This window comes from Alexandromys fortis, unplaced genomic scaffold (assembly GCF_014885135.2).
Source record: "Alexandromys fortis isolate MF-2015 unplaced genomic scaffold, M_Fortis_MF-2015_v1.1 scaffold_212, whole genome shotgun sequence".
In the NCBI taxonomy this organism is placed as follows: Eukaryota; Metazoa; Chordata; class Mammalia; order Rodentia; family Cricetidae; genus Alexandromys; species Alexandromys fortis.
The window spans coordinates 866556-881884 of NW_026068091.1; the positions used below are offsets into that span (position 1 = coordinate 866556).

The 15329-nt window shown below is 49.3% G+C and overlaps 2 protein-coding genes across 5 annotated transcripts; one reads left to right on the forward strand and one right to left on the reverse strand.

Moving 5' to 3' along the window:
- The first annotated feature begins 1709 nt into the window (after positions 1-1709).
- On the forward strand, positions 1710-7416 carry Crip3 (cysteine rich protein 3). 2 transcript variants are annotated; one of them, XM_050122739.1, is made up of 8 exons: positions 1713-4585; positions 4884-4978; positions 5355-5412; positions 5507-5638; positions 6370-6441; positions 6561-6655; positions 6743-6800; positions 6947-7416. In XM_050122739.1, exons 1-8 carry the CDS (start codon positions 4543-4545, stop codon positions 7006-7008), a joined length of 615 nt encoding a protein of 204 aa, XP_049978696.1. In that variant the 5' UTR covers positions 1713-4542; the 3' UTR covers positions 7009-7416. The 2 variants fall into 2 exon arrangements, with proteins under 2 accessions (XP_049978695.1, XP_049978696.1); XM_050122738.1 differs by having other exon boundaries at positions 1710-4585; positions 6743-7416.
- Positions 7417-7614: 198 nt separating this feature from the next.
- Slc22a7 (solute carrier family 22 member 7) lies at positions 7615-13300 on the reverse strand. 3 transcript variants are annotated; one of them, XM_050122736.1, is made up of 11 exons: positions 13185-13297; positions 12819-12950; positions 12115-12218; positions 11876-12030; positions 11585-11753; positions 10098-10221; positions 9701-9810; positions 9156-9370; positions 8904-9012; positions 8229-8435; positions 7615-7906 (listed from the first exon to the last, which is right to left on the reverse strand). In XM_050122736.1, the coding sequence occupies exons 1-11, from the start codon at positions 13209-13211 to the stop codon at positions 7873-7875; spliced, it is 1386 nt and encodes a 461-aa protein (XP_049978693.1). In that variant the 5' UTR covers positions 13212-13297; the 3' UTR covers positions 7615-7872. The 3 variants fall into 3 exon arrangements, with proteins under 3 accessions (XP_049978693.1, XP_049978692.1, XP_049978694.1); XM_050122735.1 differs by having other exon boundaries at positions 12819-13300; XM_050122737.1 differs by lacking the exon at positions 12819-12950 and having other exon boundaries at positions 13185-13293.
- Between the last annotated feature and the right edge of the window lie 2029 nt (positions 13301-15329).

Genomic DNA, 15329 nt, shown 5'->3' on the forward strand with positions numbered 1-15329 from the left:
GTCTACAGAGTGAATTCTAGGACCACCAGAGCTACACAGAGAAACCCTTCTCCAAAAAGAAAAAAACAAAAGCTTGTAAGGATAAGATGGTGCTCGAAAACAGGAGAGGGATGATATGTGATCAGCCATACACACGGGTTCTCTCTTAAGTTAGGCATTGCTATGTTTTTAAGAAAGCAAATTCAGAGTCAGTCTCTCAAGTCTCTCTGTCTTTCTCAGTCTGTCTCTCTGTCTTTCTCCCTCACCTCCCTGCGTGTGTGTGTGTGTGTGTGTGTGTGTGTGTGTGTGTGTGTGTGAGAGAGAGAGAGAGAGAGAGAGAGAGAGAGAGAGAGAGAGAGAGAGAGAGATGCCAGATGCTGGGGATTGAGCCCAGCACCTTGTGCATGTTAGGCATGAATCCTATTACTAAGTGACTTTCTCTACTCCTCTTTTTTAAAAAAAAAAAATTAAGGAATACAAACTACAAAAGGTAAAGCTTTCTATTACTTACTTTCATTAACTTACAGAACTGAGTTATTTTCCTTTCAGAAGTTTTCTAGTCCATTAATGTTTTTTATATTTATTTAATATTCATGGATATGAATGTTTTGTTTGCATATATCTCTGTGTACATGTCTGTGTTTCTGCAGAGACCAAAAGAGGGCACTGGGTACCCTGGAACCAAAGGTAGGAATGGTAGTGAGCTGCCATGTCCCTCAGTCCTCTTCAAAACCAAGTGTTCTTAGCCTTGAGTCACTGCTCCAGCCCTCTAGTCAATTCAAGTTTTAAACAGTTATCTAGAACAAAGGGGTTTTGGTTTTTTTCATTAGGATGACATGTTGGGACAGGTCTCTTGGTATAGCCCAGCTGGCCTCAGTCTGCCATCCTTTTGCCTGAGGGGATGGCAGGCATTTGCCACATGTCTAGCTCATAGTTCTTGGTATTGCCTTACATGTCACAAGCACGTGATCATATATATGAGCCAGTCTCGAGAAACATACAATTAGTAGAGTTTATATTTGTAATCAAACTCACTGCAAAGTGAACCAAACACTTAACAACAGTGATACACATATGGAGCTTATAGTTTACATCACACTTTCCCACATTCCCTCATTTGCCACACAGTCAATGAATGATACATATCATTTGTGCTTCAGCTAATTGAGCTTAATTAGTAGGTCTTGTGAATGTCTGTAAATAGTAGGGATGGTTTGCTGCCAAAGCAAATTTTCACGTTTTTTTAATTAGATACCTGATATTTTTTGTTTGGTTGGTTGGTTTTTTGTTTTGTTTTGATTTGGTTTTTGTTTTTTTCGAGATGAGGTTTTTCTGTGTAGTCCTGGCTGTCCTTGAATTCAGAGATCTGCCTGTCTCTGCCTCATGAGTGTTGGGATAAAAGGCATGTGCCACCATGCCTAGCTTAGTTACCTGATACTTATAATTGGGCTTAGTCTAATCATATTGTTTTGTATCATACATGTTAATAGTTATGTGTTTTAAGAAATGAACTGCAGGGGCTGGAGAGATGGCTCAGTGGTTAAGAGCATTGCCTGCTCTTCCAAAGGTTCTGAGTTCAGTTCCCAGCAACCACATGGTGGCTCACAACCATCTGTAATGAGGTCTAGTGCCCTCTTCTGGCCTGCAGACATACATGCAGACAGAATATTGTATACATAATAAATAAATAAATAAATAAATAAATAAATAAATAAATAAATAAATAAATAAATAAATAAATAAATAAATAAATAAAGTATTGATTTAAAAGAAAAAAAAAGAAAGGAACTGCATGGTCGGGAATATAACTCAGTGGTAGAGCACTTGCCTAGCTTGACCAATCCCTAAATTCAATCCCAAATTCTGAGGAAAAAAGGAACAAGAAAAGAAAGAGACCTTGTACCTAGGCAACTGAGCTTCCCTAGATCCAGGCCTTCCTCATTACCAAGTCTTGAGTCCTCCTGGACCCTTTTCTCCACATCCCTTCCATTAGCAACAGTGTTCACAGCCGGGACTTTTGTGAGTAGTCTCCGTTCTCTCACTAACAGACATGGCTTATTGCACATTATGTGCGAGAGATTGAGCGAGGCACTGGAGATACAGTGCCTGACGGTGTTCACTCATTAAGGGAGCAGACAGCTCATAGTTGACTGTGTGGAGGGGTAAAAACAGGAAGTTGGCAGGCCAATTTTACTTCTAGACTGTATTTGCCTTTTTAATTTTTAATCAGGTTTGGCTGTTCTGGGTTGGGCTCTATCTACCCTTCAGCAGGGGGGGTGCTGTAGGAGTCACTGTGCTCCATAGCCTGGTACTGGATACATGGAGAGGAGCCGGTTAGGCAGGAATTGATAAGATGGTCTAGAAATAGAATCACACTTCTTCGTTAATGTTTTCATGGTTCGCCCCTGCTGTAGCACGCATCAGTACTGCCTGCCTTCTTACCACTGGATAATGTTATATAATACGCTTACTATTTTGTTTGTTACTAGTTTGTTTTCTGTCGCTGTGATAAACACCATGACCAAAAGCAACACGAGGAGGAAAGGGTCAATTCCATTCTATAACTTATAGTCCTTCATGAAAGGAAGTCAGGGCAGGGATTCCAGGCAGGGTTTGCTCAACCTGATTTCTTACCACCAGGACCACCTACCCAGGGGTAGCACCACTCAGAGTGGGTCAGGCCCTCCCACCTCAGTCAGTAGTGAAGGAAAGGTCCCACTAGCATGCCTGCTAAGCTAGTCTGATAGAGGCAGCTCTTCAGTTGAGGTTTCAACTCCCCGAGTTGACACAGAAAACTAACCAGCACATGTAATACCACATGATGTGATATGTAAGCAGTTTCCTGTGTCTATAGTTTACCATCACATGGACGACATTTTACTATCTGATTCAAATATAGCACGATTAATTAAAAACCCAGAGACTGATATTGAGTTCAACCTGAAGGTCAAAAAACAAAACAGCTAGCCGGGCGATGGTGGCCTGGGTTCTGGAGACCCACATTCAGATTCTCAGGATTGAATAGTAGGCACTTCACTGAGCAAGACCATTCCCCAGCCTTGGGCTATTTTTGCCACATTTTAAAATATTTTTATATCTCTGTTTCTATTTACTTTGTTAAATGTCATTTTAAAAAATCCCGTCTGAATGGGGCTAGAGAGATGGCTCAGCAGTTAAGAATACTCGACTTCTCAGAGTCCACACGGCAGAGCACAGCCACCTGTAATTCCAGTTCCAGGGGTCCTACTCTCTCTTGATCTCTGTGGGTTCTGCATGCACATCAGTGTACACACAGGCAAAACACCTAAACACCTAAAGTAAAAATCTAAAAAAGACTCGTCTGAGTAGCTGTATAACTGATAACAAATTTAATATTTATAATAAAGTCTGGTTTAAAAGTTAAGATGTAGAGCCGGGCAGTCGTGGCACATGCCTTTAAAATCCATCCCAGCACTCGGGAGGCAAAGGCAGGCGCTCTCTGTAAGTTCAAGGCCAACCTGATCTACAGGAGCTAGTTCCAGGACAGCTAGGGCTGTTACACAGAGAAACCCTGCCTCAAAAAACCAAAAAACCAAAACTTAACTAATAAAGTTAAGATGTGTTCTACAACTTAAATATATTCTATCAGGCTTTTGGGGATGTAATTGCTAAGGGGTTTTTCATTTTTAAATTAATTTAGTTACCTGATATTTCATACACATGTGTAACATTCTGATTAATACCATCCCACACACCTTCTTGTCGTCTTTTCTCTCACCACCTCCACCAACCCGGTTCCTATTAGTCACTTCCCAGGTTCATGGTTTTCAGGTTTGGGTTTTGTTTGTGACCCATTTAGTTTAACTAGGGCCAGCTGTGTGACCATTGGGTTGTAGCTAGCCATTGCACCCCTGTATGGTGATCAGTGACTACACAACATTTTAAAGTCTTGGAGTTAGAAATATATGGCTGGTGTTTAACTTAAACTTCTAAATTTAACAAGTCTGATAATCTTATGCATAAGTCATAGATTATGAGCAGGACCACATTTTGGAATTTACAGTCTGGGTTATGAGTTCATCTGAGGGACTCTTCATACTGTTTTCATAGCAGTCATGTGCCAGGCACTGTTGAGATTAATTTATCTATTACAACCCCATGCCATGGAGACTGCTACCATGTTCCTACTCTTTGTACAAACAAGAAAATGAAGGTGTGTGTGATTTACTTGAAAGGTGGACTTCACATCACCTTGCTATCAGCCCTGCTCCACTAAGGAGGAATTAAACCACTTAGAAGAATGCCTGCCTGATGCTTGCTTGTTTGCTTTTCACTGACCTGGAAAACGAGCCATTGAACTCAGGGCTCCTTCTCTCCCAAGTCGGGGTTCCACTCATTCTTTGAAGTTCTTTAAAATAAATTGATAAATCGCCTCAGTCCCTCAGCTCAAAGTTTTTGGTGTCCAATGCGCAGCCCTAACTTGATGAGACCAAAGCTGGACAGTGGGTGGGGCTGGCAGAGGGGCGGGACTTAGCTGCCGGTGCCTAGAATTGCTGTTTGGACTAGGCTGTCCTATGAAGAACCATGAGCTGGACTTGTCCACGTTGCCAGCAACCAGTTTACTTCGGTGAGGCTAGGACCAAGGAGTAAAGATAAGTGTGAGCCCCCGGGGTCCCTGTATCATTTGAGTGAGTGAATAAGTGTGTGTGTGTGTGTGTGTGTGTGTGTGTGTGTGTGTCTGCCACCAAGAGTCTAAGGCAAGAGGCACCAGGGTGGGCTGAAACTTTCTCCTGGAGATACTATTCATTGTCTCCAGAGGGCGAGACCAGCTGGGCTGGTTCCCCCAGAAAGCTGAAAGGACAAAAGGAGGGCACCTGGAGCTGAGCTGGACTCCTGACAGCCCGGATCCACCTTGTTCCCCACAGCCGAGAAAGTGAGCTCCTTAGGCAAGAACTGGCACCGTTTCTGCCTGAAATGTGAGCGCTGCCACGGCATCTTGTCCCCTGGTGGGCATGCAGAGGTGAGGCCTGACCAGGGTGACAGCCCTCTATCACACCCCCCACCCTGATAGACCACAATTTCAGCCTTGGAAACCTGCCAAAGGCAACCTCAGCAGACAACATCAGGGGCTATTCACCTGATGGGCCTCATACCAGCCAAAATTTGGGAGTCTCAGTGATGCTGTTGGCCCATGGCTTTGAGGGAGGGGTAAGCTCTTGTCTCCCACCCATATCCTCAATCCCTAGCCCACAGTGGCAATCTGACATACTAGCTCTCACCCATCACTATCAGAATAGTCACAGTGCACATTTGCACCTGAGGCCAGTAATGAAAAGGCCGGTGAGCACGTCCCCTGGCCCTGAATGACCCCTTCCTCTGCCTGTGCTTGTGCCCAGCACAACGGGAGGCCATACTGCCACAAGCCTTGCTATGGGGCTCTCTTTGGACCTAGAGGTAAGTTCCAGCCTAGAAGGGGCCGGGGCCTCAGAACTCTCCCTGTGGCTAGCAATTAGAGCCTGATTTCCCTTATTGGGTCTTCTCTCTGCAGGGGTCAACATTGGTGGTGTGGGTTTCTATCCCAACAGTCCCCACGCTCCCTCCCCTACCAGCAGCATTTCCCTCAGCCCCAGCAACTTTAGACCCCCAAGACCAAAGGCTGGCCTCCCCCAGGCCAAGAAAAGTAAGTGAAGGTGGGCTTCACCTGTCCTGCTCCTTGGACCTTTCAGACTGCAGTAGACACTGGGTCTCCTGCCCTCTGTGCCACAGACCTGTGACTGCTCTTGGCAGTCCTGTCAGTGGCCCTGGGTTTTTTTTTTTTTTTTTTTCTGTTCTCTCATGTGAGTTGACTTTAAAAGGAAAACTGGGCAGATAGCATGATCACTCTCATTTTTCAAGAAACACCCAGAGAAGACAGGTGACGGCTAATGAGAAGGAAAGCTGACCTGGAGTCTGGGCCCCTTCCCCAGCCAGAGCAGTAGTAGGAAAGGCCTAAAGTTAGGGCTCACTAGGATGGGCCAGTTCCTCAGATTCTTCTCTATTCCTGTTCCTTATACTCCCCACAGTGGGCAGTGACACCATGCTCCCCAACACCTGACACCACTGCCCTGGGCAACTCCTATATCAGCTCAGGTTTCCTGATGATTGAGTTACTGCCAGCACTGAAACATTGAACTAGTGGGCTCCTGAGGCCCTGGGAGGGTAACAAGGCAGCAGGTAGTCCCCAGTGAAGATGACCAATAGGGTAGGATGAGTTTTGAGCTCAAGGGAGGCGCATTCATGGCTGCCTGGGGTATGGTGTGGTGGAGAAGGGGTTTAGAAAGTGGACAGTGCCATACACTGGCAGGGGCTGGAGGGCTCTGCTTAGTGCCTGGTCTCCACCATAGCCCTATCTGGGGCCTCTTCCCATTAAAGGCCCTCCCTACATGAAGACATTTACTGGGGAGACCTCACTGTGCCCTGGATGTGGAGAACCTGTCTATTTTGGTAAGTGACAACAGAAAGCTTGCTTAGGCAGCAGAGGGGGAGGGTGGTGACTTGAGGCAGGGAGTTGGCCTTGCCCTGTCCCTAGGATGGAAAAAGCTACCACTTCTCTCCACCACCAGCGGAGAAGGTGATGTCTTTGGGCAGAAACTGGCACCGACCCTGCCTGAGGTGCCAACGTTGTAGGAAGACCTTGACTGCTGGGAGTCACGCGGAGGTGAGCAAGGCAGAAATGGAAGTTATGCTGAAGGAAGGAGTCCAGTAGGAAGAGACAGACTAAGGAGATTCTTTTTCTGTCTTCCAGCATGATGGCATACCCTACTGCCACATCCCCTGTTATGGATACCTGTTTGGCCCCAAAGGTGGGCAGCCAGACCCCAGACACTGGGGCCTATGGGAATGTGTGAAGAACTTCTTTTGTAGTCAGACATCCAAGCTCCTCCCCTCTCCCTTTAGCCCTCAACACTCATTCCACCAAAGCCCTTGGTGACAGGACTTTCTCCTTCAGGTGTGAACATTGGCAATGTGGGCTGCTATATCTATGACCCAGTGGAGATAAGATCCAAATGAGCCATTCACGGGACTGATCATCCTAACTCAGGCCTCCCACCCTCTCTTCGGTCCACTGGAAGCTCTGGAATTCCCTAGTCCTTTTGGGAGGAAAACAGTGAAATCCCAGGGGTCTGGGCCTAGGCCCTGTGGTAGACCTGAGTCTGGACTTGCTCTGCCAATTCTTTGCTTCCCAATTCCTATCTGGATAGGCTACCCCACTTAGAATGGTGATCTCCTGGCTTCCCAGTTCTTCTCCCAGCAATGCTGGAGTTTCCAAGTATACTCATCGAGGTCATTTATTGAGTCTCAGCTCCCTGGTTTCTCTAATAAAATGTTGACTCTCATAACTTTAACTCTGTAGGTATGAAGCCTAGACTGTGATGGGGGAGCAGGGACACAAGCAGCTCCATCTGTTGGTCCCGTCCTTGGGCAGATCCTATCCCTGCACCAGAGACAGCACACCCGTCAGTCTCGTGTACTAGAGATGAGCAGAGAACTGTCCTTCAGCAACATTCCTAGAATCCCCTTGTTCAGTCTGAGTGTGACAATATATCTTGTCTGCTAGGAAGTTTCATTTTCCACTTGGGAGATGAACAGTGATAAAACCAGAATCAGAGCTGAGGATCAAGTCAATGGAGGAATTTCTCCAAACCTCAATACTGCCCCAACCCAGGAGGCATCTTAATTTACAGAATTCCCCCAGGCATGAGGAGTGCCCAGTGCATTCTGGGAGGCTGTCCTGTTGCTGGAGACTGAAAGAATACAGAAAGTGCCAGTGGCAACTTCATCTTTAGGCACAGGGCTGTGATGTTCCAGTCTCAGGAGCCTGCCTTCTGTTTCTGGTCCCGCAGAGCTCCTGTGGAGGGCTATCTCTAGTCTCCCTCAGTTCCAGACCTGCATATCTTCTTCCTGAATACTGGACAGGACAAGGAGGAAGGAGGGGTCAGGAACATGGTGGGGTTTAGTCCTGGAGCCTTCAAGGACTGTCTCAGGGTTCCCATATGCGTCTGGACATATTCTGGTGTATCTCTTCACGGATGTCAGTATATACATAAAGGTATGGACTTATGTATGATTTTATGTATACAATTTACACACACAGGGCATACACCTCAAAACACCTGTGTACACATGTACAGATGTCAAATGTAGCTGTGCACCTAACTGTCTTCCCCTTGGCACTCAAGTGTTGGGCTTAGGCATTTGAACTCATGAATACCACACACATGTACATATACCTCTTTCTTTCTACATCCTGGATGGTTTCTGGCAGCTGTGCCACCTTTGTCTCGGGCAACAGGAGTGCAGCGCAGGCAGCCAGCAGGGCAATTCCCCCATAAGCAAGTTTGGGCAGCATCAGCCATACTCCATCCAGCAAGGCTGCCAGTGGGGCTAAAGAGGCCCCTAGCCGGCCGATGAGTGCAGTGAGTCCCAATCCTGTCTGTCTGTCCAAGAGAGGATGAGGGGGACATGCATCACAAGGCTCCCCTCCTGGGCTGGCAGCCTCTGATACTGCCTTCTCACTCCCTACCCAGTACCCACCAGAGGATGGAACCCCCATTCTACCAGAGTGCTGCTCAGGGACCGCTATGAGGAGCTATAAGCCGGTAGTGTTGAAGGGAGATCTGTAGCTTACAAGGAGGGGAGGCCCCTGCCTTGTACCCAGAGACTATCCCCAAGGGCTCTGCAACACCATGGGTAGGACGGGCATTTTTGGAACTGTTTTCTTCAAAGGAGCCCCATAAGGTTAATGTAGCCCAAGGTCACACAGTACAAAAGATAAAATTCCCTGTGCTCTCCAAGACTTGGGCAAACAACCACGATGTACCTGGCTGTAGCTAAAGAACAGATAGGGCAGTGTGACTGCAGATGCCTTTGTTAAGGCAAGTCAGTCGCCTGGGACCACAACTCACCTGAGCACAGTAGGGTACAACTCAGATGTGAACAGGTAGGCTGTAGTGAAGGCAGCTTCAGAAAACCCTTTTCCCAACAACAACAGAGCTGTGACCCAGTACTTGGTCCCTGGAGGGAAAGGGATTCTCGCAGTTTTTCTAGAAACTAATCATTAGTTCCTGGATTTAATGATTCTAGGAACTCCCTGGGTGCAAGCCAGACTGTCTGCCCAGAGCAGAGACAAACTGCCAGGCCTCAAGACCTCAGCTCACCTGGAGACACCAGCAGGCTGATGCCAAAGGTCAGAGTGGCACCCAGCAGTGTTCCAGCCTCTGTGAGGCGGCGTCCCACATGACGCACGAGGAAGTAGACCACAATTTTGGAGGGCAGTTCCATAGCCCCCAACAGCAGCTGCGTCTGGTACACGTTCAGCCCCAGCTCGGACACGTCCAGAATCAAGCCATAGTAGGCAAAATTCACTCCAAACCTGAACAGAATCACAAAGCTCCTCCAGAGCCCTTTTCTGCCTCGCCCCCTCCTGCCTCTTGGCAGCCTAGAGGTCTCCCTTCACTCCCAGTCACCCATAATCCCCAAGTAGGTTACCAGTGGCCAAAATGCCTTTACCCCAATCTTAGTAGCAACCCTGTGACACAGGAACTGACAGCAACCCGTTCATTTCACAAAAGTAGATGTCAAGTCACAGAGCTGCCTACTCCACTGGGCCTGCCTCCGTCAGAGTCCCCTCCCTGTCTATCCTCCCCAGTCACTCTTGGCCCTCACCTTTTTCACACCCAGCCCCAGCTCAGCCCCTTCTTACCACACCATCATGCAGCACAGTGAGATGCGTAGGAGCTGCGGGGTTCGGAACAGGTCTAGGTATGAGGGTCTTCGCAGCACCCGTTCCACAGTGACCACTTTGTTCAGGACCTGGTGAGGGCAGGAGCAAGGCTGTGCCATCAGAGCTTGTCTCAGAAGCCTGTGCGCTCTCTGCATATCTCTCTCCCCAGCAGTACTGGGGATGGGGAGTACACGTGGAGGACCTGGAGTAAAGGAGATGGCCCACCAGAGCCAGGCAGGCTACTCTCTACTGGAAGACCACAAGGTGCTCTCCACTGGAAGATAAAGGCTTTTCTGGTCATATATGGTGGGCCCAGGAAAAGGGGCACTTAGACACCCACCCCTGGGGACTCTCTTATATCCATTGTCACCCTTACCTCCTGGCTCAGGCTGTCCTCGCTCACAGGCTGTCCATTGAGCTTGGCACAGCGGAATAAGTATGTCTGGGCCTCCTCCACACGGCCCTGGGTTAGAAGCCATCGTGCAGACTCAGGTACCCACCTAGGGGAGAAGCCAGAGAACCCTTCAGCCACAAACCAGCCTTGCAAGCCACCTCTACCTCCTGAGCTTCCAGACTATAGACTCCAGGTTCTCACTCATGCAGCCCCTTCTGCATGAAAAGACATGGCCACCCCCAATCCCTGCCCCTGGTCTCCTACTGTTCAGTCCCATGAACTCCTGTTTGGGCCCAATTTAAAAGCTACCTTGCAGCCGGGTGGTGGTGGCCCACCACTCAGAGGCGGAGGCAGGTGGATATACGAGTTTGAGGCTAGCCTGGTCGACAAAGTGAGTTGCAAGACAGGGCAACACAGAGGAAACCCTGGTCTTGAAAAACAAAGCCACCTCTTCCCTGATTCGTTATTCAGGCCTAGAACCCACTCCCCAGTCTTCCAAGGTGTCCTTTGCTTACTCAACTGAATTTATCTTTTTTTTTTAAAAAAATTATTTATTTATTTATTATGTATACAATATTCTGTCTGTGTGTATGTCTGCAGGCCAGAAGAGGGCACCAGACCTCATTACAGATGGTTGTGAGCCACCATGTGGTTGCTGGGAATTGAACTCAGGACTTTTGGTAGAGCAGGCAATGTTCTTAACCACTGAGCTGTCTCTCTAGCCCCCTCAACTAAATTTATCTTACCCTCAAAACCTTAGCCCCCAACACAGCCAACACTTCTGGCAGGAAGATGCAGGATGAGGGCTGAAGAAACATACTGATACACAGGTCCCCATTAGGAGGCAATAAAGCACCCACCTTGCCAGGCCCTCCATTCTCCTGCCTCAGTTTCCACCACCATGCAGGCCGCGTCCCATCCTTGTCCCTTGAAGGCAAACCCCAGCCTCCACTTGGCAGTGTCTGACTCTGACCACTGTTTTTCCTGTCTGTTTCTTACTACCTGTGCCTGTGTGTCTTCATCGGACCCTTGGCATTTGCCTTTCAGTTACGGTCTGTTATCACTACCTCTCTCTGGCTCAGTCTCGGTCTCACCATGCCTGTGTCTTGTGCCATCTTCTTTCTATTGATTTCTGTTTTTCTGGCTTCTCTTGAAATCATTTTGTCTCTTGGTCCCCGACTCTGTTTCTGCATCTCTTAGTTTCTTTGTGTGTGTGTGTGTATGTGTGTGGTATATGCATGTGTACATGTTTGTATGTGTGCACATATGTACACAGAGGCCAGAGGTGTTTGATCCCCTAGAGCTGGGCTTGCATGCTGCCTGATGTATGTCCTGGGAATTGAACTTGGGTCCTCCAGTGTGTGCTGTTACCAGGTAAGCCATCTCCTCAGCCTGTTTTAGAACCTTAGTCTAGTTAATTTTGTCTTGGTTGCATGCATCTGTCACTCCCAGCTGCTTGCAGCTCTCACCAGATGCTGATGATGCCTGGGACGCATGGCAGGGTGGCAGCTAGCAGAAGCCACCGCCAGCTCCGGATCAGGTACCCAACCAGTGCTAGCAGCAGCACTCCTCCTGTCCAGAAGATGGTGCTGATGACACCAGCCACAGTGCGGTGCTCCACATCCAGCCATTCCAGCTCTAGACCCGGAGCCATGGAGCCATCGGAGACAGGAAGACAGTTAGCAAGGGCCAGATGGGTCCATCTAATTCTATCAGCCTCCCACCGGCCCTGCAAGCCTTCCCGTGTTTATCCGCCTCACCCAGTGGCAACACAATGATGGTGAAACCAGCCAGGGCTGAGCCAGTGAGAGTTCGGGTGATGACAAACATGATATAGTTGACTGAGGCGGCAGATGCCAGGGCCAGGACCAGGGAGCTCACATAAGCCACCAGCAAAAGCTGGCGCCGGCCAAACCTGCAAAGGGCCGTTGCAAGGTCAGATCCCATTGGGAGGGAGCTCCCTCCGCCTGGTCCCTTATTTATCTTGTGCCTGTCTAACCTGTCAGCCAAGTGTCCATACACCACAGCCCCCAGCAGCACCCCGACAAAGAAGCAGGTGGAGGTAATCTTGTTTAGCCCTCTCTGCTCGCACACCAGGTCCCACTGCAGACAAGCGAGGAAGGGGCGATTCATGTGGGTGAGTCCCTCTCCAGCCAGCACCAGTCTCTCCTCTCCAGGCTCCAGGGCAACTCTGACATTCCGGAAGATACCCCATCCCTGGCTAGCAACCTCAGCATCAGAAAGGGAAGGCTTTGCCTCTCCCTGGACCATCACCACTGCCCAGGAATCCTGCTGTCCTCTCCCTCCCCCACCCCCAACCCCAGGAGACTCTATCTCCACCCACCCTTCCTTTCTGGATGAATCATGTAAATCTCAGACCTGGTCCTGGAAATGAGGGAAAGGGAAGAAATGGAGGCCTTTGTAGTTTATCCATCTCTTACTGCAAGGACATCCTCCTCGGCTTTCTGTTCCAACACTCTGGAGCCACCTTAGCCCTCCCCTGCCTTCATCAGCTCCCAGTGAATATAACAGATGAATTTCTCAGTCCAAACCCAGACCTCAACTCAGGGCTTTCCATCCATAGACTCTACACACAGGCAAGCAAAAACTCTCAGAGCAGAGGAAGGTTATCTCACACCCACACAACAACCCCCAAGGTAGTGACAGGCACTAACACATCCCACACCCCCTGGGCTCAAGTACCTCAGTTGCAATGGTGGAGGAGAATTCTGAGCGGTCATACTCCCAGCCCTGAGAGCAGGGTACTGTGGTGGGTTCACCCTCAGGCTCCCCAGAGCTGTGTGCCTCTGTCGCCAAGGTGGTATTGGGGAGAGCCTTGGGATGGGCAAAACGGAGGCAGGAGCTAAAGCTGCCGTCAGTTTCCCGGGGTAGATGGGCCTCCAGCCACATGTCCTGGTGAGTGAGGTTGGCAGGGGCACCAGGCAAGGCACAGTGGTGGACAGGCACAGCGGCCATGAAGACGGGCAGGAGGAAATGCATGGGCAGCAGCACCCGGGGCAGGGCCATCAGCACCAGATTCCGCAGCTGGAAGGGGCCAAAGCCACCCACCTTGTCCAGGAGCTCCTCAAAGCCCATGCTGCCCACCCACCAGGTGTCCCTCTGTCGTGCCTAGCACAGCTCAGACTGTTTGAGACATGGACCCTTGGACTCTGGAGGTGGAAATGGTTATACTGACAAGGGGAGAGTCTGTAGCCAGAATCCAGCCCCCAGGGGCTGGCCCAGGCCTGGGCCCTCCCCCATCATCCATACTTCTGCAGATTTTTACCTTGCTAGTCGTGCCTACAGGGAAGGGCTACCGTCCACCAGAGACCATAGTGTCTATGGAGCTGGCCTGTATACACTGAGCCTCAGAAACCAGGCAGGAGAGCCAAGGACCAGCATAGCAGGGCAGCTGGGTATAGAGGAGACATGGAGACCTTAGCTACTTGTTGTCTAAGAGGAGGACGTCCCCTGGACACTGTGCCTGGTGTCCTGGATGGCCTTTGTACTGTGACTCTTTGGTTAACGTTGACTATTCGCAGCCAAAGCAGAGCTTGGCCCACAGCTCAGGATTCAGGATGAGGGCTGGACTTCCTTATATAAGGGAATCATCCACTGAACCCCAAGTTTTCCTTATACCTCCCACACATGGATGGAGAGGATGCTCTGACTTAAGTCAGCCCAGGGACTGTGCTAGCCCCTCTTGGGGTCTTAGGAACACTCTCCAGCCCCCCAGTCTGCCTCTTTTCAAGAGCGTCCTAGAGAAGCTGTCCTCAGTGTCGCCAAGAGTTCAGGTAGTACCTGCGGAAGGGTTTGTTCCTGCTGACACTCCAGTGTTCTCATTTACTGGCCAGTTAGTTTTCTGTTAACTTGTCATAACCTGTACTTAACTGAGAAAATGACTCATCTACCAGCAGTAGACAGGAAAGCCTATAGAACATTTTCATAATTGCTGATCATCTGGGGAGGGCCCAGCCCATTGTGGGTGGTGCCTGTAGGGCCCGGGTCTACCCCTGCTCCTGGGGTTCATCTTGAGGACAGTTTCTGGTCAGCTAAGTAAAACATTCTGTTTGTTCCTGTGCTCCCTCTGCCCGGCCTGGTGATTAGCTGTAGGGCATTGTTGGCTCCATCTTTGGTGTGGTAATTTCCCACCTGCCTGGGTGGAAATCCGTGTGCAGCAGCTAAGTACATAAGGATTTCCCCAAGGTTGAATAAACGGCATTCGGCTGATCTCCTTTCGAATGACCCGGGTCTCTTTGTGTGTTCTTTCAATCTCCAGGCCTTTACCTGACTAGCGCACAGTACAGTGGCGCGCAAACTGTACCGAGAGGGTAACACAGAATCGGGTGTTAAAGGTGCCATCCCTCGTGGTGCCAACCTTGTGCTGATGGTCCTGGGTTCTATAAGAAAGCAGGCTGAGCAAGCCATGGGGAGCAAGCAGTAAGCAGCACCCCTCTATGGCTGGGATCAGCTGGGATCCTGCCCTGTTTGAGTTCCTGTATTGACTTCCTTCAGTGATGAACAGCAATGTAAAAGTATAAATGAAATATGCCCTTTCCTCCCCAAGTTGCTTTTGGTTGTGGTGTTTCAGTGGAATAATAGACAACTAAGTCACCTGCCCTGTAACAAAAGCAGGGCAAAAGCCAACACTGTCACACATATCCTAAGTTGATTCCCCAAATCCCAGCACTTGGAAAGCAGAGGCAGGCAGATCTCTGTGAGTTCGAGGCCAGCCTGGTCTACAGAGTTAGTTCTAGGACAGCCAAGGCTACTCAGACAAACCCTGTCTCAAACAAAACAAGACAAAAGTTGCAAAGCACTGATCTAAACTATCTCTCACTTTGAACAGATAAAGAAACCAAAGACAGGGTGGGGACACTGGGGTTGTACAGTGACAAAGCCACAGAGTCAAGAAAGGACCAGAAACCCAGACACACACACACCCAGGTCCAAGCTGCTGACTGGTTATGTCCCAGTCAGCTCCAGGCACCCCCAGACACACACACACAGAGAAAGCTCAGAGGAGACTCGATCTGCAGTGTTTGATGGGTGCTGATTGACAGACACACCACAGTGAGGGTCGGGTCATTCCCTGACCTGGGAAGCAGGAAAGAGGGGCGGGGCAGGGTGATAAAAGCACAGATGTTTGCTTAGTCTTGTGCAACTCAGGCACCCTGGCGGGACACAGAGGTACTACAGACAGTTCTGACCTTT